Below are 13,137 nucleotides of genomic sequence, written 5' to 3' on the forward strand. Positions count from 1 at the left end.
CCATATTCGGACCACAGCCCCGTGCCCCACTGTATAACCGAAGGCCCTGAGGGTCGGCGAGGTGAAGCCGCCTGCACAGGGGTCAGGGTTGCATCCCGAGGAGCCGATCGTTCAGCGTGAGCTTTTCAGAGCCTGAGCTGTGCTCGCAGAGGGTGAGGACCTGCTTGTGTGTAGCTCCTGGGGCCGGCAGCAGTGCCGGGGCGAGGCAGCTGCAGCGAGGGTGCCTTGTTCAAAAGCCAGACAAGAACTCGCCTGTGCAGGCTCTCAGCAGGAGGAGCGGGCTGTCCGGGAGGGCGGACTCCAGAGTGGCTGGAGGAGTTCAGGAGGGGACTTGCTGAGCATCCGTGGCTTTCTGCCAAGGGTTTAAAGGCCAGGGTGACCTTGGCTATGAACTAAGGCACATGCATAGCCCTGTCCTTGGGTTCAAAGTGCTCACTTCCCACTGCGAGGAGCCCACATCAGCGTGAGGAACCTGCAAGGAATCAAGTGAACGCGAATGCCTTCTGTAGGGGTGCCTGTGTGCATCAGGGACCTGATTGCCCTAAGCAGAAACACTCTTTTTGCAGGGATGTGGGCTAGAAGGAAAGCACGAACCAAGCTTTCAAAGGGCAGAGGTCAGCCTGGCTCCGGGAACACAGGTGGCCGCTGATGAGCAGCGCGGCCAGGATGAACCCGCTTCTGCAGTGCCCCACCTTCTGCCTCCCTCAGATTGCGGTCCAGAGAGAGAAGATCTTCCAGGCCTCTCCCGCTTCCGGGCCCATCGCCTTTGCATCTTGATGGGCAGAGTCCACTGGGAGGGAATCAAGACCCTGATACCCAGGAAGGGCAGGGAGGCGGGGTAGGTGTGGTGCAGGCATCCTCCTTGCCTTGGAGCTTGAGGGGCTGTGGCCACAGGAGCCTGGCCAAGCCCTGACCCCCTCTGTGCCTCTTGGCTCCCCGCAGCTGCCCCCAGCCTCTGTGCCCAGGCCACATGGCCCCGTGTTGCCGTACACTCACCTGATTTATTTCCCAGGACACACCTTAATCAGGCAAATGAAGAAAGACTCTCAAATGTGTTTGCAGAAGGAGCTCTGCACAGCACTACTTGCCAGGAGCCGTGCCCAGCGGTGAGTTGCCCACCACCTTGGCATTTCTGGGGTACTGATGCAGGGTGCTCCGTCTCCACAGAAGGGTGGCCATCTGCCTGGTTACATTGCAGGGCTTTTTTCTTTCTTTTTTTTGGAATTTAGTCTAAGGCTTTACATACCTAGTCTTTGGAACTCTTGTTTTTTTTCCTAAAGTTGTTTCTATTAATTAGTTACGTGTTATTTTTATTATCAGTGTTTTTATCAATTAGCCCATTATTTGAATGTTACAATGATTATTAATTCATTGGTTTATTGATTATTAGATATAATTATCTATTGAATAGATAACAGGTGTATATTTGGAAACCAGAAGAAGAAAAGAACAAGGCACCCTAGAGGCGCTGCTGGCCTGAGAAACTCCAGTGGGGGCCGAGTCCCGACATCCTCCCCAGGCCCTTTCACGTCCCTGGCTTGGCGCTGTTTATTTGCTCACCGTTCCTTGCGGCTTTATCCCATTTAAATCCTAAACGACATCCTGTTAGGTTTCCCGTTCAAATGGGAACCCTTTCTGCGCTGTCTCACTCAGCCTTGCACCTGCAGTTCCTGTGGGTGGGTGGGCATCTCCGTCTTCCTCCCTGCTGCGTGTTCTGGGGTCAGAATATTCGATGGGAGATCCAGGCCTCCACTGATGGCCGCTCCTGCTGCGGCCAGTGTCTCCCTGATGCCACCCCGGTGCTCACACACAGTGGTGGTCAGGCTGGGTTTCCAGGCTCTGAGAGTACTTAGCCTTACAAGGTCATATCCTCCCGTTCCCGCAGAGGGGCAGCACCCACCGAGGGTCCCTGTTGCTTGTGCAGCCGCTGCCAGGGTCCGTTGGCTTTCTCTGAGTTTTTAGTTCTGCCGGGATGACAGCTGTCTAGCGGTTGCTTCCTGGGCTCTAGTTTGCATTTCTCCTTTAGTGAAGTTTAGCTTCTTTATGGATGTACTCTTTCGAGAAGTGTCTGGACACGGCTTCTGCCCAGTTCTCTACTGGGCATGCACCATTTCCTTGCTGATTTGATGCTAACACGATGGAGATGATACACATCATATATGTGATAAATACCTTCGTATATCATGTATGTGTATATATCCAGATGTGTGGCTAAAGTCTTCAGTGTTTACAATCTTTTGAAATGGGTATTAAATTTGATATCATGGCATTTATTACTTTGCCTTATCATCTGAACTTTCACATCTTACTAAAAGCATTCTGTATCCTTCTCCACCTCAGAGTCACCAGTATGCCCATGTCTGTTGTCTCATAAAGGTTTCTACCTTTCACCTTTCTGAAGCTGTCTGTAATCCACCTGCATTGATGAGATCCTGGTTGGATTTCATTTATTTTTCCCTAAAAACACTCAGTTATCCCAGCACTGTTTATCAAAGACCCATGTCCTCCTATTGGTTAACCATGTCCATGTATGTGTAGCTGTGTTTCTGTTCCTCCAGCCTATTCATCTAGGCTTATGTAATAATTCTTGATGTCTCATAAGGCAGATCCCCCTACCTTGTTCTAACTTGGTAAATACCTTGTTTGCTGTTACTCCTTTACACTTTGATGTGCATTTTATTTTTTATTTATTTTTATTTTTTTAATTTTTGACAGGCAGAGTGGACAGTGAGAGAAAGAGAGAGAAAGGTCTTCCTTTTGCCGTTAGTTCACCCTCCAATGGCCGCCAAGGCTGGAGTGCTGCGGCCGGCGCACCATGCCTATCTGAAGGCAGAAGCCAGGTACTTATCCTGGTCTCCCATGGGGTGCAGGGCCCAAGCACTTGGGCCATCCTCCACTGCCCTCCTGGGCCACAGCAGAGAGCAACCGGGACAGAATCCGGCGCCCCGACTGGGACTAGAACCTGGTGTGCCGGTGCCACAAGGCGGAGGATTAGCCTAGTGAGCCGCAGCGCCATCCAGATGTGCATTTTAGAAACTGATTGTCAAATATCATTGAGAGAAACCTTGTAGGAATATGGACTGGAACTACAGGAAGTCCGTGGATGACTTTAGGGGCAATGATGTTTTTAGGATATTGACTCTTGCATTCCATGAACATGGTATATCTTTATTTTCCACAGAGGTCTGCCTTTATGTCTTTTAGTAATGTTTTATACTCTTTTGTGCAAACATTTGACACATTTTTTTGTGAGATGTACTTCTATGCACACTTTACTTTGTAAATATGTATTTATTTTCAATTTTTTTATTAGAAAAGTAGAGAAATCTCTCATCTACTGGTTCACTCCCTAAATGTCTACAACAGCTGGGACTGGACTAGGCTGAAGCCAGGAGCCTAGAACTCAATTTGGGTCTCCCCTGTGGGTTGCAAGGACCCAACAACGTGAGCCATCACCCCTTGCCTACAGGGTGAGTGCACATCACCTGGAAGCTGGGATTGGAAACCGAGCCCATACACAGACCTGGGCCCTCTGATACGGGATTCAGGGCTCCCAAGTAGTATCTTAAACCACCACACCAAATGCCCACCCTCTAGACACTTTATATTTCAGGGACCATTGCAAATGCTAGTTTTTTTTTTGAAAATTAGCATCTTTATTGAGATATAATTCACAAGTCACAAAATCCTCCTATTTAAAGCATGCGGTTCAGTGTTTATATAGTTACACATTCACAGCACTGTACACCCACAACCAAAAACCTAAGTGTAGAACATTTAATCACCCCAGAAAGGAAACAGCTTTCCCATTTGCAGTCACTGCCCCTTTCCCCCTCCGTCCAGGAGTGAGTGAGTGAGCGGGTGAGTAAGTGCATTTGTACCATGGTAGCAAGCTTCACGTCGGACATTGCTGCGCCTGGTCTTTTCTCCAGGTTTAGTTTTGGTTTGGTTTTCGCCTCCGGTCTCTACCCCTGCCCATGTTTCCAGGCTCCTCTCCCAATCTCTCTCAGTCTCTTCCTCCACTGTTGCTCCTCTACACTCAGCCCAGAGAAGTGTCTGCAGCAGAACCAGTGCCCCAGCCTCATGTGTAGATGCAGCCCTTGGTCACTGCCGGGAGTCCAGCCACCCTCCCCATGTGGTGTCTATGAGCCACCCCACTTATTAGTGAACTTTTGGGCTGCAGCTCCTCTGTAGGCTTTGGTCTGCTGCGGAACCCTCAGAAAGTAAACACAGCCCACGTGAGTGTCCCGCTCGGCTCCCTCCCGACTCCCAGACATCCGGGTTAGCCCAGGCAAGAGGCTAAATTAAGCCACGAATCCAGGCAGCTTCCATGACAGGCACTTCGCTGTGCTTGAGTGACCGTGATGATGGGTTGTGGTTATAAGGGCAGCACTAACGGCGTCTCTTTAGGCCGACCTTGGCCATGTACTCCCTGCCCTGCAGAGATGGGGAGAGGCCAGATCCCTGCATAGCAGCCGCCCATTCATTCAGCACGGCTTCCCCAAGTGCCTGCCGTGTGCCCGGCCCCGAGGGTGGAGGTGGGGCCCCAGAAGCTGCCCGACTCAGGGCTCAGGGCTGTCTAAGCAGACGGACAATAGACAAAGGATTCCATGGAGCTTGGCCGGGTACCTGTCCTCCCACGGCAGGAAAGGGACGACAGGCTTTCACAGGTACTTAGCTTTCCCCAGGGCTTTGTGCCAACTCTGGGCTTGGCGTCACCAAAGTAAAAGGGGAGGAGTGGCCACGCAGCCCTAAGGAGCAAGCAGGCAGACTCAACTGCATTGCAAAACGGGGGGCGAGCCGCTAAAGCCACGCGTGTGCACACACGCCGCCCCGGCACTTGTCTCCTGGGCGTATGTCGGCACTGGAGCATTGCGCACATAGGAATTTTACACCAAAAGAAAAACAATGAACTCCAGTTTAACTGTGCAGGCGGCAGTGTTCAAGTGGGAGAGTAATTTCCGCGGCTTCCTTTGAAATGCCCCAGAAAAGGAGGCGGATGCCTAAGGGCTGGGCGGGGCCGTGAGGAAGGAAGTGCAGACGTGAGCTCCCTCACAGTTTTTGCAGCTCTGTTGTGCAAGCGTCTCAGACGAAGCATCGGGGAAGGCACAGGTGTCTGCCCAAGACAGGGCGAGGGTGTTCCTAGCGGTGTCATGATTGCAGCCCAGATGCCCGTCATGGGCGGGTGCCTGCCCAGTGGCTGTGATGCAGCTCGGGACACCCACATCCCACGTTGCAGTGCCTGGGTTCAGGTGCCAGCGCCACTTCTGATTCCAGCGTCCTGCCAGTGCCCGCACTGGGAGACAGCAGGTGGCGGCTCAAGCACTTGGCCCTGCCACTCACGTGGAACATCCAGACTGGGTTTCAGGTTCCTCGCTTCTGCCTGGCCCAGCCCTAGCTGTTGGAGGTATCTGGGGTCTGAATCCAAGGAGGGAAAAAATCTCTGTCATTCAGTCTCATGTCTCTGTGCCTTTCAACACAAATAACCCACTTTTTAAACTTAAAATAATGGTATTTAAAACCAGCAGACTACATACAGCCCTGGTGAGTGTGTTGATGTGATGGCATACGGTTCACAAAGTGAGTGGATGGGCCGTAGTGACACACGGCAATGTGGGTTCCATTTATGTCAGATTCCAAAGCAGGCGAAGCCCATCTGTGGCTTTGGAAGTCATGTCATGGTTTTCTGGAGGAAGGGGGAGGGGAGAGTGACTGGCAGGGCACCGTGGGAGGGCCCTGAGGTGCCGGAAGGCTCCATGTCTTGTTCTTGGTTCCAAACAGGTACAAGTGTGTGTTAAGCTGTGTGAAGTTTGTGCGCTTTCCTGTATATTAATTGCACAAGAGGACTTTAAAAAAGTTTTTTTAAAGATTTATTTATTTGAAAGAGTTACAGAGAGGCAGAGAGAGGGCTTCCATCTGATGGTTCAATCCCCAAATGGCCACAATGGCAGGAGCTGAGCCGATCTGAAGCCAAGAGCCAGGAGCGTCTTTAAGGTCTCCCACGTGGGTGCAGGGGCCCAAGCACTTGGGCCATCTTCCGCTGCCTTCCCAAGCCATAGCAAGGAGCTAGATCAGAAGTGGAGCAGCCGGGACTCAAACTGGTGCCCATATGGGATGCAGGTGGCAACTTCACCCACTACGCCACAGCGCTGGACCTGAGGACGTGTAACAGTTTGTGGAAAAAAGGATGGAAAGATCCGTTTATGTAGGTGCCCCAAAAGTTGACATCCATGCAGAGTGTATTTGTGACGTGCATTTTCTATGCACATTTGAAGACGCATCGCATGGGAGTGTGGGGATGGGGGGAGAAGTAAGAAAGCCAGCAGACCCTACCCGAGCCCTGGGAGTCGGAACCCACGCCCAGTCTTTGCAGTCAACCAAAGTTGTGAAGGAAGTGAGACTTCCCTGGAGGACGCGCGCGTGTTCATGTGGGCACCCGCTCATGTCACGGTCGGGCCCCCGGTCCTCGCTGCCATGCCGTCTCCCCTTCGCCGGGCGTCTGCTCCAGCGCCCTCCCAGAAGCAAGGCTGCACAGCAGCCCCTCCTATTTCAGCCCAGCCCCCCCCCCCCCGCCCCGCATTCCCAGCTGTGGTCTGAAGTGTGCGCTGAGCTGCCCTGCCTTCATTCTGCCGAGCACAGAACGGGTGGGCAGCTTCGCGGTCAGTGCCTGGAACCTGAGGTGGAGACCAGCGAGCCTTGGGCTCTGCAGGGTGGGTCAGCAAGCAGGGCACCCGTGGCAGACAGCCCGAGGAGGACCTGGTTGAAGCTGGCAGTTCGAGCCAGCGTCCCGGCGGGAGGCGTCCTCATGCTGCCAACATGGCAACCTTATTGCTGCAGTCAGTGCTCTCCATGACTTGGACGGTGCGCACCCGTGCTGGGTCGGCGGCCGCCTCCCCCACTCTGCCAGGTCAGCACCCTCGCAGCACCCTAGGGGCGTGTTGGTCAGGTGGACACCTGGGTTAGCGTTGGTCAGGTCAACGCACAGAAATAGCCGACACACCCTGGAGCGGGCCAAGCCTCCTGGCTGTCAGACGCAGCTCCGACAGAACGGATGTCGCCGGGGGCCCTGTCCGGTCTGCATCATGCCCCAGCCGGGAGATAGGCTGCTGCCACCACGCACACACGTCGGCAGTGTTTCCAGAGTTGGCGTTAGTGATCGGTGGAAGGGGCTTCCACTGCCACCGTGGCTCCCAGGTGGCCATGTTAACCATCTTAGAAAATAAAGTCATTTTACTGATTACAAAATCCATTAGCCATCATAGCTGAAGCCCACGTCTGCAGCTGCTGGGATAACAGGTAAGAAGGAAGACCCAGGAAGCCACTGCCCAACTCAACAGGTGGAGTGGGGCCAGCGTGTTTGAAAGCCATCAGGGCTCCTCCGTAGCGGCGCCCACCCTGCTCGTGTCTGGGGGAAGCCGTCTCATCGTCAGGTCCTTGTTCTTTCTGGATATCAAAGTGCACATCTCTAAAGCAAGATGCTCTTTGGTTTTGCCTGTTCCGAGCCTCTCTGAATTGAGCTAGGCGTGCACACTCGGGCGATGTGCTTTCTCCTCTGCACCAAGGGACTGGGGGCTTCGTGTCGGCACAGGGTGCTGTCCCTCACTGCTTCCATTGTCCTGTGATGTTCCATTGTGTGGCTCTGTCACTACAGGTCCACCTGCTCTTCTCTCGGTGCACAGCTGGGTAGCAGGCGAAGCTCAGAGGCACGTTCCTGTCCACGTCCCCAGGTGTGCAGAGGCAGGGCTTGGACCAGGGTGCATCCCTGGAAGAGCAGGTGCTGTCTCCTCAGTTCTCCACGTACTCCAAGGGCTCTCCCGAGTAGCCGTAGCCATAGACACTGCTGCTGGAGGTTATGAGAGCTTCCCGTGGTGCCGCCTCCCCTGCACCAGCCTCTCCGGCCTCAGGGAGTTACCTTCCCGTGCCCCTGCCGTGCTGGCGACTCAGAGTGACTCCCTGCCCCGGCCTTCCTGGACACACGGAACGGCACGCTGCTCGGGTGACGCGCGGCACACAAGCGTGTAAAATCCCTGCTGTGTGGAGCAACACACAGGATTCCACGCCACTGCCATGTGGCTGGCTCAGGCCTGCACCCCCAGGCGGGCCATGCCAGGCCCGTCTCTTCATTCCAGTGTCAGAGCACCCCCCAGATCCACCAGCCGTGTTCTGTCGTTCCCCCACGGCCGAGGGTGCACGCGCGCTCCGTCTGGCCCCCGGCGTGCGTCGCCAGCTGCTCTGCCTGGCCACGGCGGGGACGTTCATAAACGCTGATCTTCTTCTGCCTCTCCCTGCTTGCAGGTTAGTCTTTCGAGGAAGATAAAGACCTTTGCAACCAAGATGGTGATCACGGGTGGCAGCGACGAAGACAGAGGCCAGGAGAGGGAGAGTAAAGAGGAGAGCGTCCTGGCGATGCTGGGGATCATCGGCACCATCCTGAACCTCGTCGTGATCATCTTCGTCTACATTTACACCACGCTCTGAGCGGCCCCCGCGGCCTCGGGATGGCCAGCAGGCGGGAGCCCCGTGTGGCGCCGGGTCGGTGAGCTGCAGCGCGCGCGCCACCCGCGCAGATGCACCTTGGAACTTGACCAAAGGTCCCGACACAGCAACCAGGTCTGCCGCGAGGAGCAGACACCAAAGCACAATGAATCCAACCAAACCCACTCGCACCACGAGGAACTCGGCGTCTTTGGCAGCGGGCCTGGAAGACGGCGTGGAAGACGATGCCCAGCCTCCGACGCCGGCGGGGAGCCGAGGGCTGGAGATGCCCACCGACCCCGGCTGCTGACCGACACCCCGCCTTCGAAACGACACAATGAACCGGGCACGCGCGGCCCGGCCGTGGGTCCCCCTGGACAAGTGTCTCGTCGCAGCTCCACGGCCGGCTAGCGCAGAAGGCCACAGAGGCGGCCCTCCGACAGGCATCCCATTCATCAGAAGCGTCTAACTATTTGATACCAGGGAGATAACTTATTTTTCTTTTTTTCATTGGCTTGACGTGTGTATCTGTTCCTATCAAGGTTTATAAATCTATATTTTTAATAAATGTGCTCTATTTTTTAGCATGAACCAAATATTCCGAGAGACGCTCCCAGCTCCATAGAGCTCTCCTTGGCTTCATCTGCTTCGTCACACACTGAGTTGCTCTGCCGTTCTACCCCTCTTGTCTCATCCTGAATTCTCTGTCTCTCCCTCTGTCCCCGCCTCCCGCCTCCGTCCGTCCTTTGGAGGACGTTTCTCCTTAATACCAGCCCTGGGCGTGGCCTTGGTGCATGTTTTGAGATTGTCCATTGAGTGACTTTCTGTCGTTCTATCAGCGATACGAGATGATCGCGGGCATGCAGCCCTTCGACACAGCCTCTCCCGAGAATTCCGCACGGACAAGGCGCTGAGCGCAGAGCAGCTGGAGTGGAACGGACGGACTCCGCGGAGGAAGAGGAGCCTGGCCGTGTGCAGAGCGGGCGCCGCGCAGTCTCACCTCCTTCCCGGCAGCCCTCTGACTGCGTCCCCGTGGCCGTTCCGTTGCCGATTTTGATTTGAATGGCCACGTGCCGTGAGCTATGGGGAGACCCCAGCAGGGCTCGGCCTCAGGTGCATAGTTCCTTCCTTAGCAGATCTCCGGGGATCCCCTTCCAGAGTCGCTGGGGTGTGAGTGACAAGCTCCTCACTGTGAGAGCTCACACTGGGTTGAGCGGCGAGGACGGGTGGCTTTGCAAGGGCACCAGAAGGGGATTCAGCGGCCGCCCTAAAGGGTGGCCGCTCCTCTTACAGCCCCTCGTTTACACCCTGCCTGGCAGGGGCACTGCCCTGTTCTGAAACGGGCACTCACCGGGCAGCAGCGCCTGCCCTGCCCGTGGGCGGCAGCAGCAGCAAGAGCAGGTCCACATGATGGGGAGGACATCTGTGCCCCAGCTCTCTCCCCTCCCCTAGCTCTGGAGTCTGAAATTCCACCGTTAGAGTCATTTCTTGGGCTCTGAGAAGGGACCAGGCTCTTTTTTTTTAAAGCAAACACACCTGCGCATCTGGCTCTGCCCTTGACTCCTTGGATGTCTTCCCTTCCCTGCCAGGGGAGGGCGCCACGTGCCAGGCGCGTCCCAAGTTCCTGAGGTCCTTGGGTCCTGTGGAACCCCGTGAGTGACAGGAGGGTGCAGAGAGGCCAGGACACCTCCCGAGGCCACGTGGCCGCTGATACAGTCAGGGTTCCAACCCCCACCTGTGCGATAGCTCCAGCCAAGGACGGGGACAAGGGGGAGTGAGAGGTGGGGAAGGCACTTGGGGGCCAGGACGCGAAGCCGATGCAGCTGCCGAAGCCCAGCTCTGCACACCTCCTACCCCGCGCCCTGGGAACTCCGCAGACACGGGCAGACCATCCTACGTGTGAGGACGTGGGCGAGAGGGGCTGGGGGGAAGTGTGGGGGAGCACCGGGGGAGGTGTGCTTCTTCGTGTGGTTCTGGAAAGCTGTATGAGAATTCCGCACAGTAAACAGCGTGAACAATAAAGGTGCAATGGAAAACACCACTCGGTGTCTCCTCTGGTGTGTGTTTTTTTTTTTTTTTTTTTTTTTTTAATTTGCAGCCTTTAAAAAAAAATCAGTGCCATTCCTTTCCCTGCACATACTTCTTAAAAAAAGCGATTCCGTTCCACGGAATTCCGTTGTGTTTGAGCCCCTACATTAATTTGAATTGTATTGAGGGGATTAACTGCCTTCCCAGTCTTCTGAACAGCTCCCCGATGGCGCGTCTTGGTGTCCGGACCCACAGCCCGGGAACGCGAGGTTGCCAGGCAGTGGAGACAGGGACGCGGGCTGGGCAGACTCATAGCTTCCCCACCGTGAGGAGCTGCGGAAGTGGGAGGGAGGCCACTGTTGGCATGGAGCCTCTGTCTCAGTGAGCCCCAAGCCTAGCCTAGACCTCGGCAGCTGCACCCAGGACTACACCAGGCTGTACTCATCTATGGAGGGGCGGGGGCGGCCGGAGGAGGCTTCCATCCACGGGTTATTCTCCAAAGGCCAAACCAGGAGCCAGGGACTCCAACCAGGTCCCCGCTATGGGTGGCAGGGATCCAAGTACTTGGGCCATCCTCCACTGTTTCCCAGACGTTGGAAATGGAGCAGGCGGGACACCAACCAGCTCTCCCTGGGCTATGCCAGCATAGCAGGGCTGTACGTGTTACCCAGCTCACCTGGGCTATGCCAGCATAGCAGGGCTGTACGTGTTACCCAGCTCACCTGGGCTGTGCCAGCATAGCAGGGCTGTACGTGTTACCCAGCTCACCTGGGCTGTGCCAGCATAGCAGGGCTGTACGTGTTACCCGGCTCACCTGTTGGGGTGCAGATGATCCCGTGCAATGTGTGTGATGAGGAAAAAGACTCCAAAAGGCACCTGGACCTGGCCAAGCTCGCACAGCGGGAGACCAGCGCATCCCACACCCGCCAGCCGTCAGCGCGGTGCCTGGCCCTGGCTCTGGGTCGGAGCTCTGTTGGAGCCATCTGTTTAGTGGGGCCCCGCACCCGCCAGGTTCCCTCCATCCTGCAGCGTCTTAGTCACAGTACAGCTGGTGCAGGAAAGTGTGGCTGGATTGACACTTGTCACCTCTCCCCAGAAAAGCAATTCACAGAGCTCAGCTCCTAGCAGGGTGGGCCGGGCATGCCACTGGCCTGGTCGCCTGGTGGTTTGGAGCTGTAGGGCATTTGCCTTCTGGCCGGAAGCTGCCAGGGCTTGAGTCCCATCTCTGCCTCCTAGGATCTTGGTGCCCGTGGGCAGCTCACACCACATCTGTGAGCCTCCGCTGTCCATATCTGTAAAGGGGGAGGGGGACAACTCACAGCAGCTCCCTGGAGGAGCTTTGGGGAGATGGCGGCAGCCGGGCCCTCGGAAGCTGCTCCATGATGACAATCGGGGACCTGCCGGCCATGTCCTACTAGCACTTGTACAACCACATCTGGTGTGTGGGTCCCCAGATCCCAGCTGGCGGGCTTTCCACATACTGCTGTAGAAAGTGCAGTACGGCAGGGTGAATTGTCCTGGCCGAAGCCCGGGCGCTGTGCAGCTGGCATCAGACCTGGGCTCCTAGCAGGTGCTGCCCCCTTCCACCCTTGCAGCCAGAGCAAGATGTAAAATTCAAGGAAGGAGCGCCCCAGGGCCTGGGGGTCCCTGGAGGGGGAGAATTCCTGAAGGACTTTTAAGTTCAATGTTAGAGACGCTGGGGTCCCGGAGGCCTGCTGACTCTGCAGGATGCGCTGTGGCAGCCCAAGAAGACTTCCTGAGACTTTGTCTTTTTGTTTTAACCAGCGAGGCAGCTGAGACCCCACTGGACCAAGTCCCATAGTCACTTGCACAGAGTGGGGGTCCGGGGCTCACGGGGAAAGTAGTAAGTTTATAGATTTTTTAAGTGGTTCTGTTACTGGGGAGGGGGGCTGGACCCCAAGGCTCTTCCCATTACCGGGGTCTCTGTGATCTCGGAGCAAGAATCCGGAGCTTCAGCCCCACTTATCCTTAGGAATGTGGCCCCGTAGCCCCAGGGAGCATAGCTTGGGGGTCTCTTGGCCGAGCTCCATCAGATGAGCGTGTGGCCAGCTCATACAGTGCCCCCACATGCAGCAGGGGGGTGGGGAGGGCTGTGACGCCAGCACAGAAGGGGGAAATTTTTTTTAAAGATTTTATTTATTTATTTGAGAGGTAGAGTTACAGACAGAGGGAGAGGCAGAGAGAAAGGTCTTCCATCTGCTGGTTCACCCCCCAAATGGCTGCAACCGCCAGAGCTGTGCCGATCCGAAGCCAGGAGCCAGGAGCTTCTTCCAGCTCTCCCATGTGAGCGCAGGAGCCCACGTGAGACTTGGGCCATTTTCTACTGCTTTCCCAGGCCATAGCAGAGAGCTGGATCGGAAGAGGAGCAGCCTACCAGGACCAGAACTGGTGCCCATAAGGGATACGGGTGCCACAGGCAGAGGATTAACCCACTGCACCACGGCGCCGGCCCCAGAAAGGGGAAATTGACCCTGTGACTCAGTCCCGCTGTCTGATCCCTACCTGTTCTCATGACTCACACAGGGAAGAATTGCAGTTGTTTATGATTGTAAATGATTTTTAAAATTAAGATCATCCCAAATCGCACCACCAGAAGCCATCACTGTTAACTTT

At 55.6% G+C, this 13,137-nt stretch overlaps 1 protein-coding gene across 2 annotated transcripts in view; it reads left to right on the plus strand.

Annotated features, from left to right (window-relative positions):
• Window positions 1–10,216, plus strand: part of TUNAR (transmembrane neural differentiation associated intracellular calcium regulator) — a 46,550-nt gene extending 36,334 nt beyond the window's left edge. For both annotated transcript variants that reach the window (XM_089322032.1, XM_070065372.2), the window contains exon 3: window positions 8,296–10,216. In XM_089322032.1, coding sequence (XP_089178158.1) covers window positions 8,296–8,478 — 183 coding nt within the window. In that variant the 3' untranslated portion in view covers window positions 8,479–10,216. The remainder of the gene's footprint in view (window positions 1–8,295) is intronic.
• Window positions 10,217–13,137: the final 2,921 nt, after the last annotated feature.

Source organism: Oryctolagus cuniculus, chromosome 20, assembly GCF_051225735.1.
Source record: "Oryctolagus cuniculus isolate XC-2025 breed Fujian yellow rabbit chromosome 20, ASM5122573v1, whole genome shotgun sequence".
In the NCBI taxonomy this organism is placed as follows: domain Eukaryota; kingdom Metazoa; phylum Chordata; class Mammalia; order Lagomorpha; family Leporidae; genus Oryctolagus; species Oryctolagus cuniculus.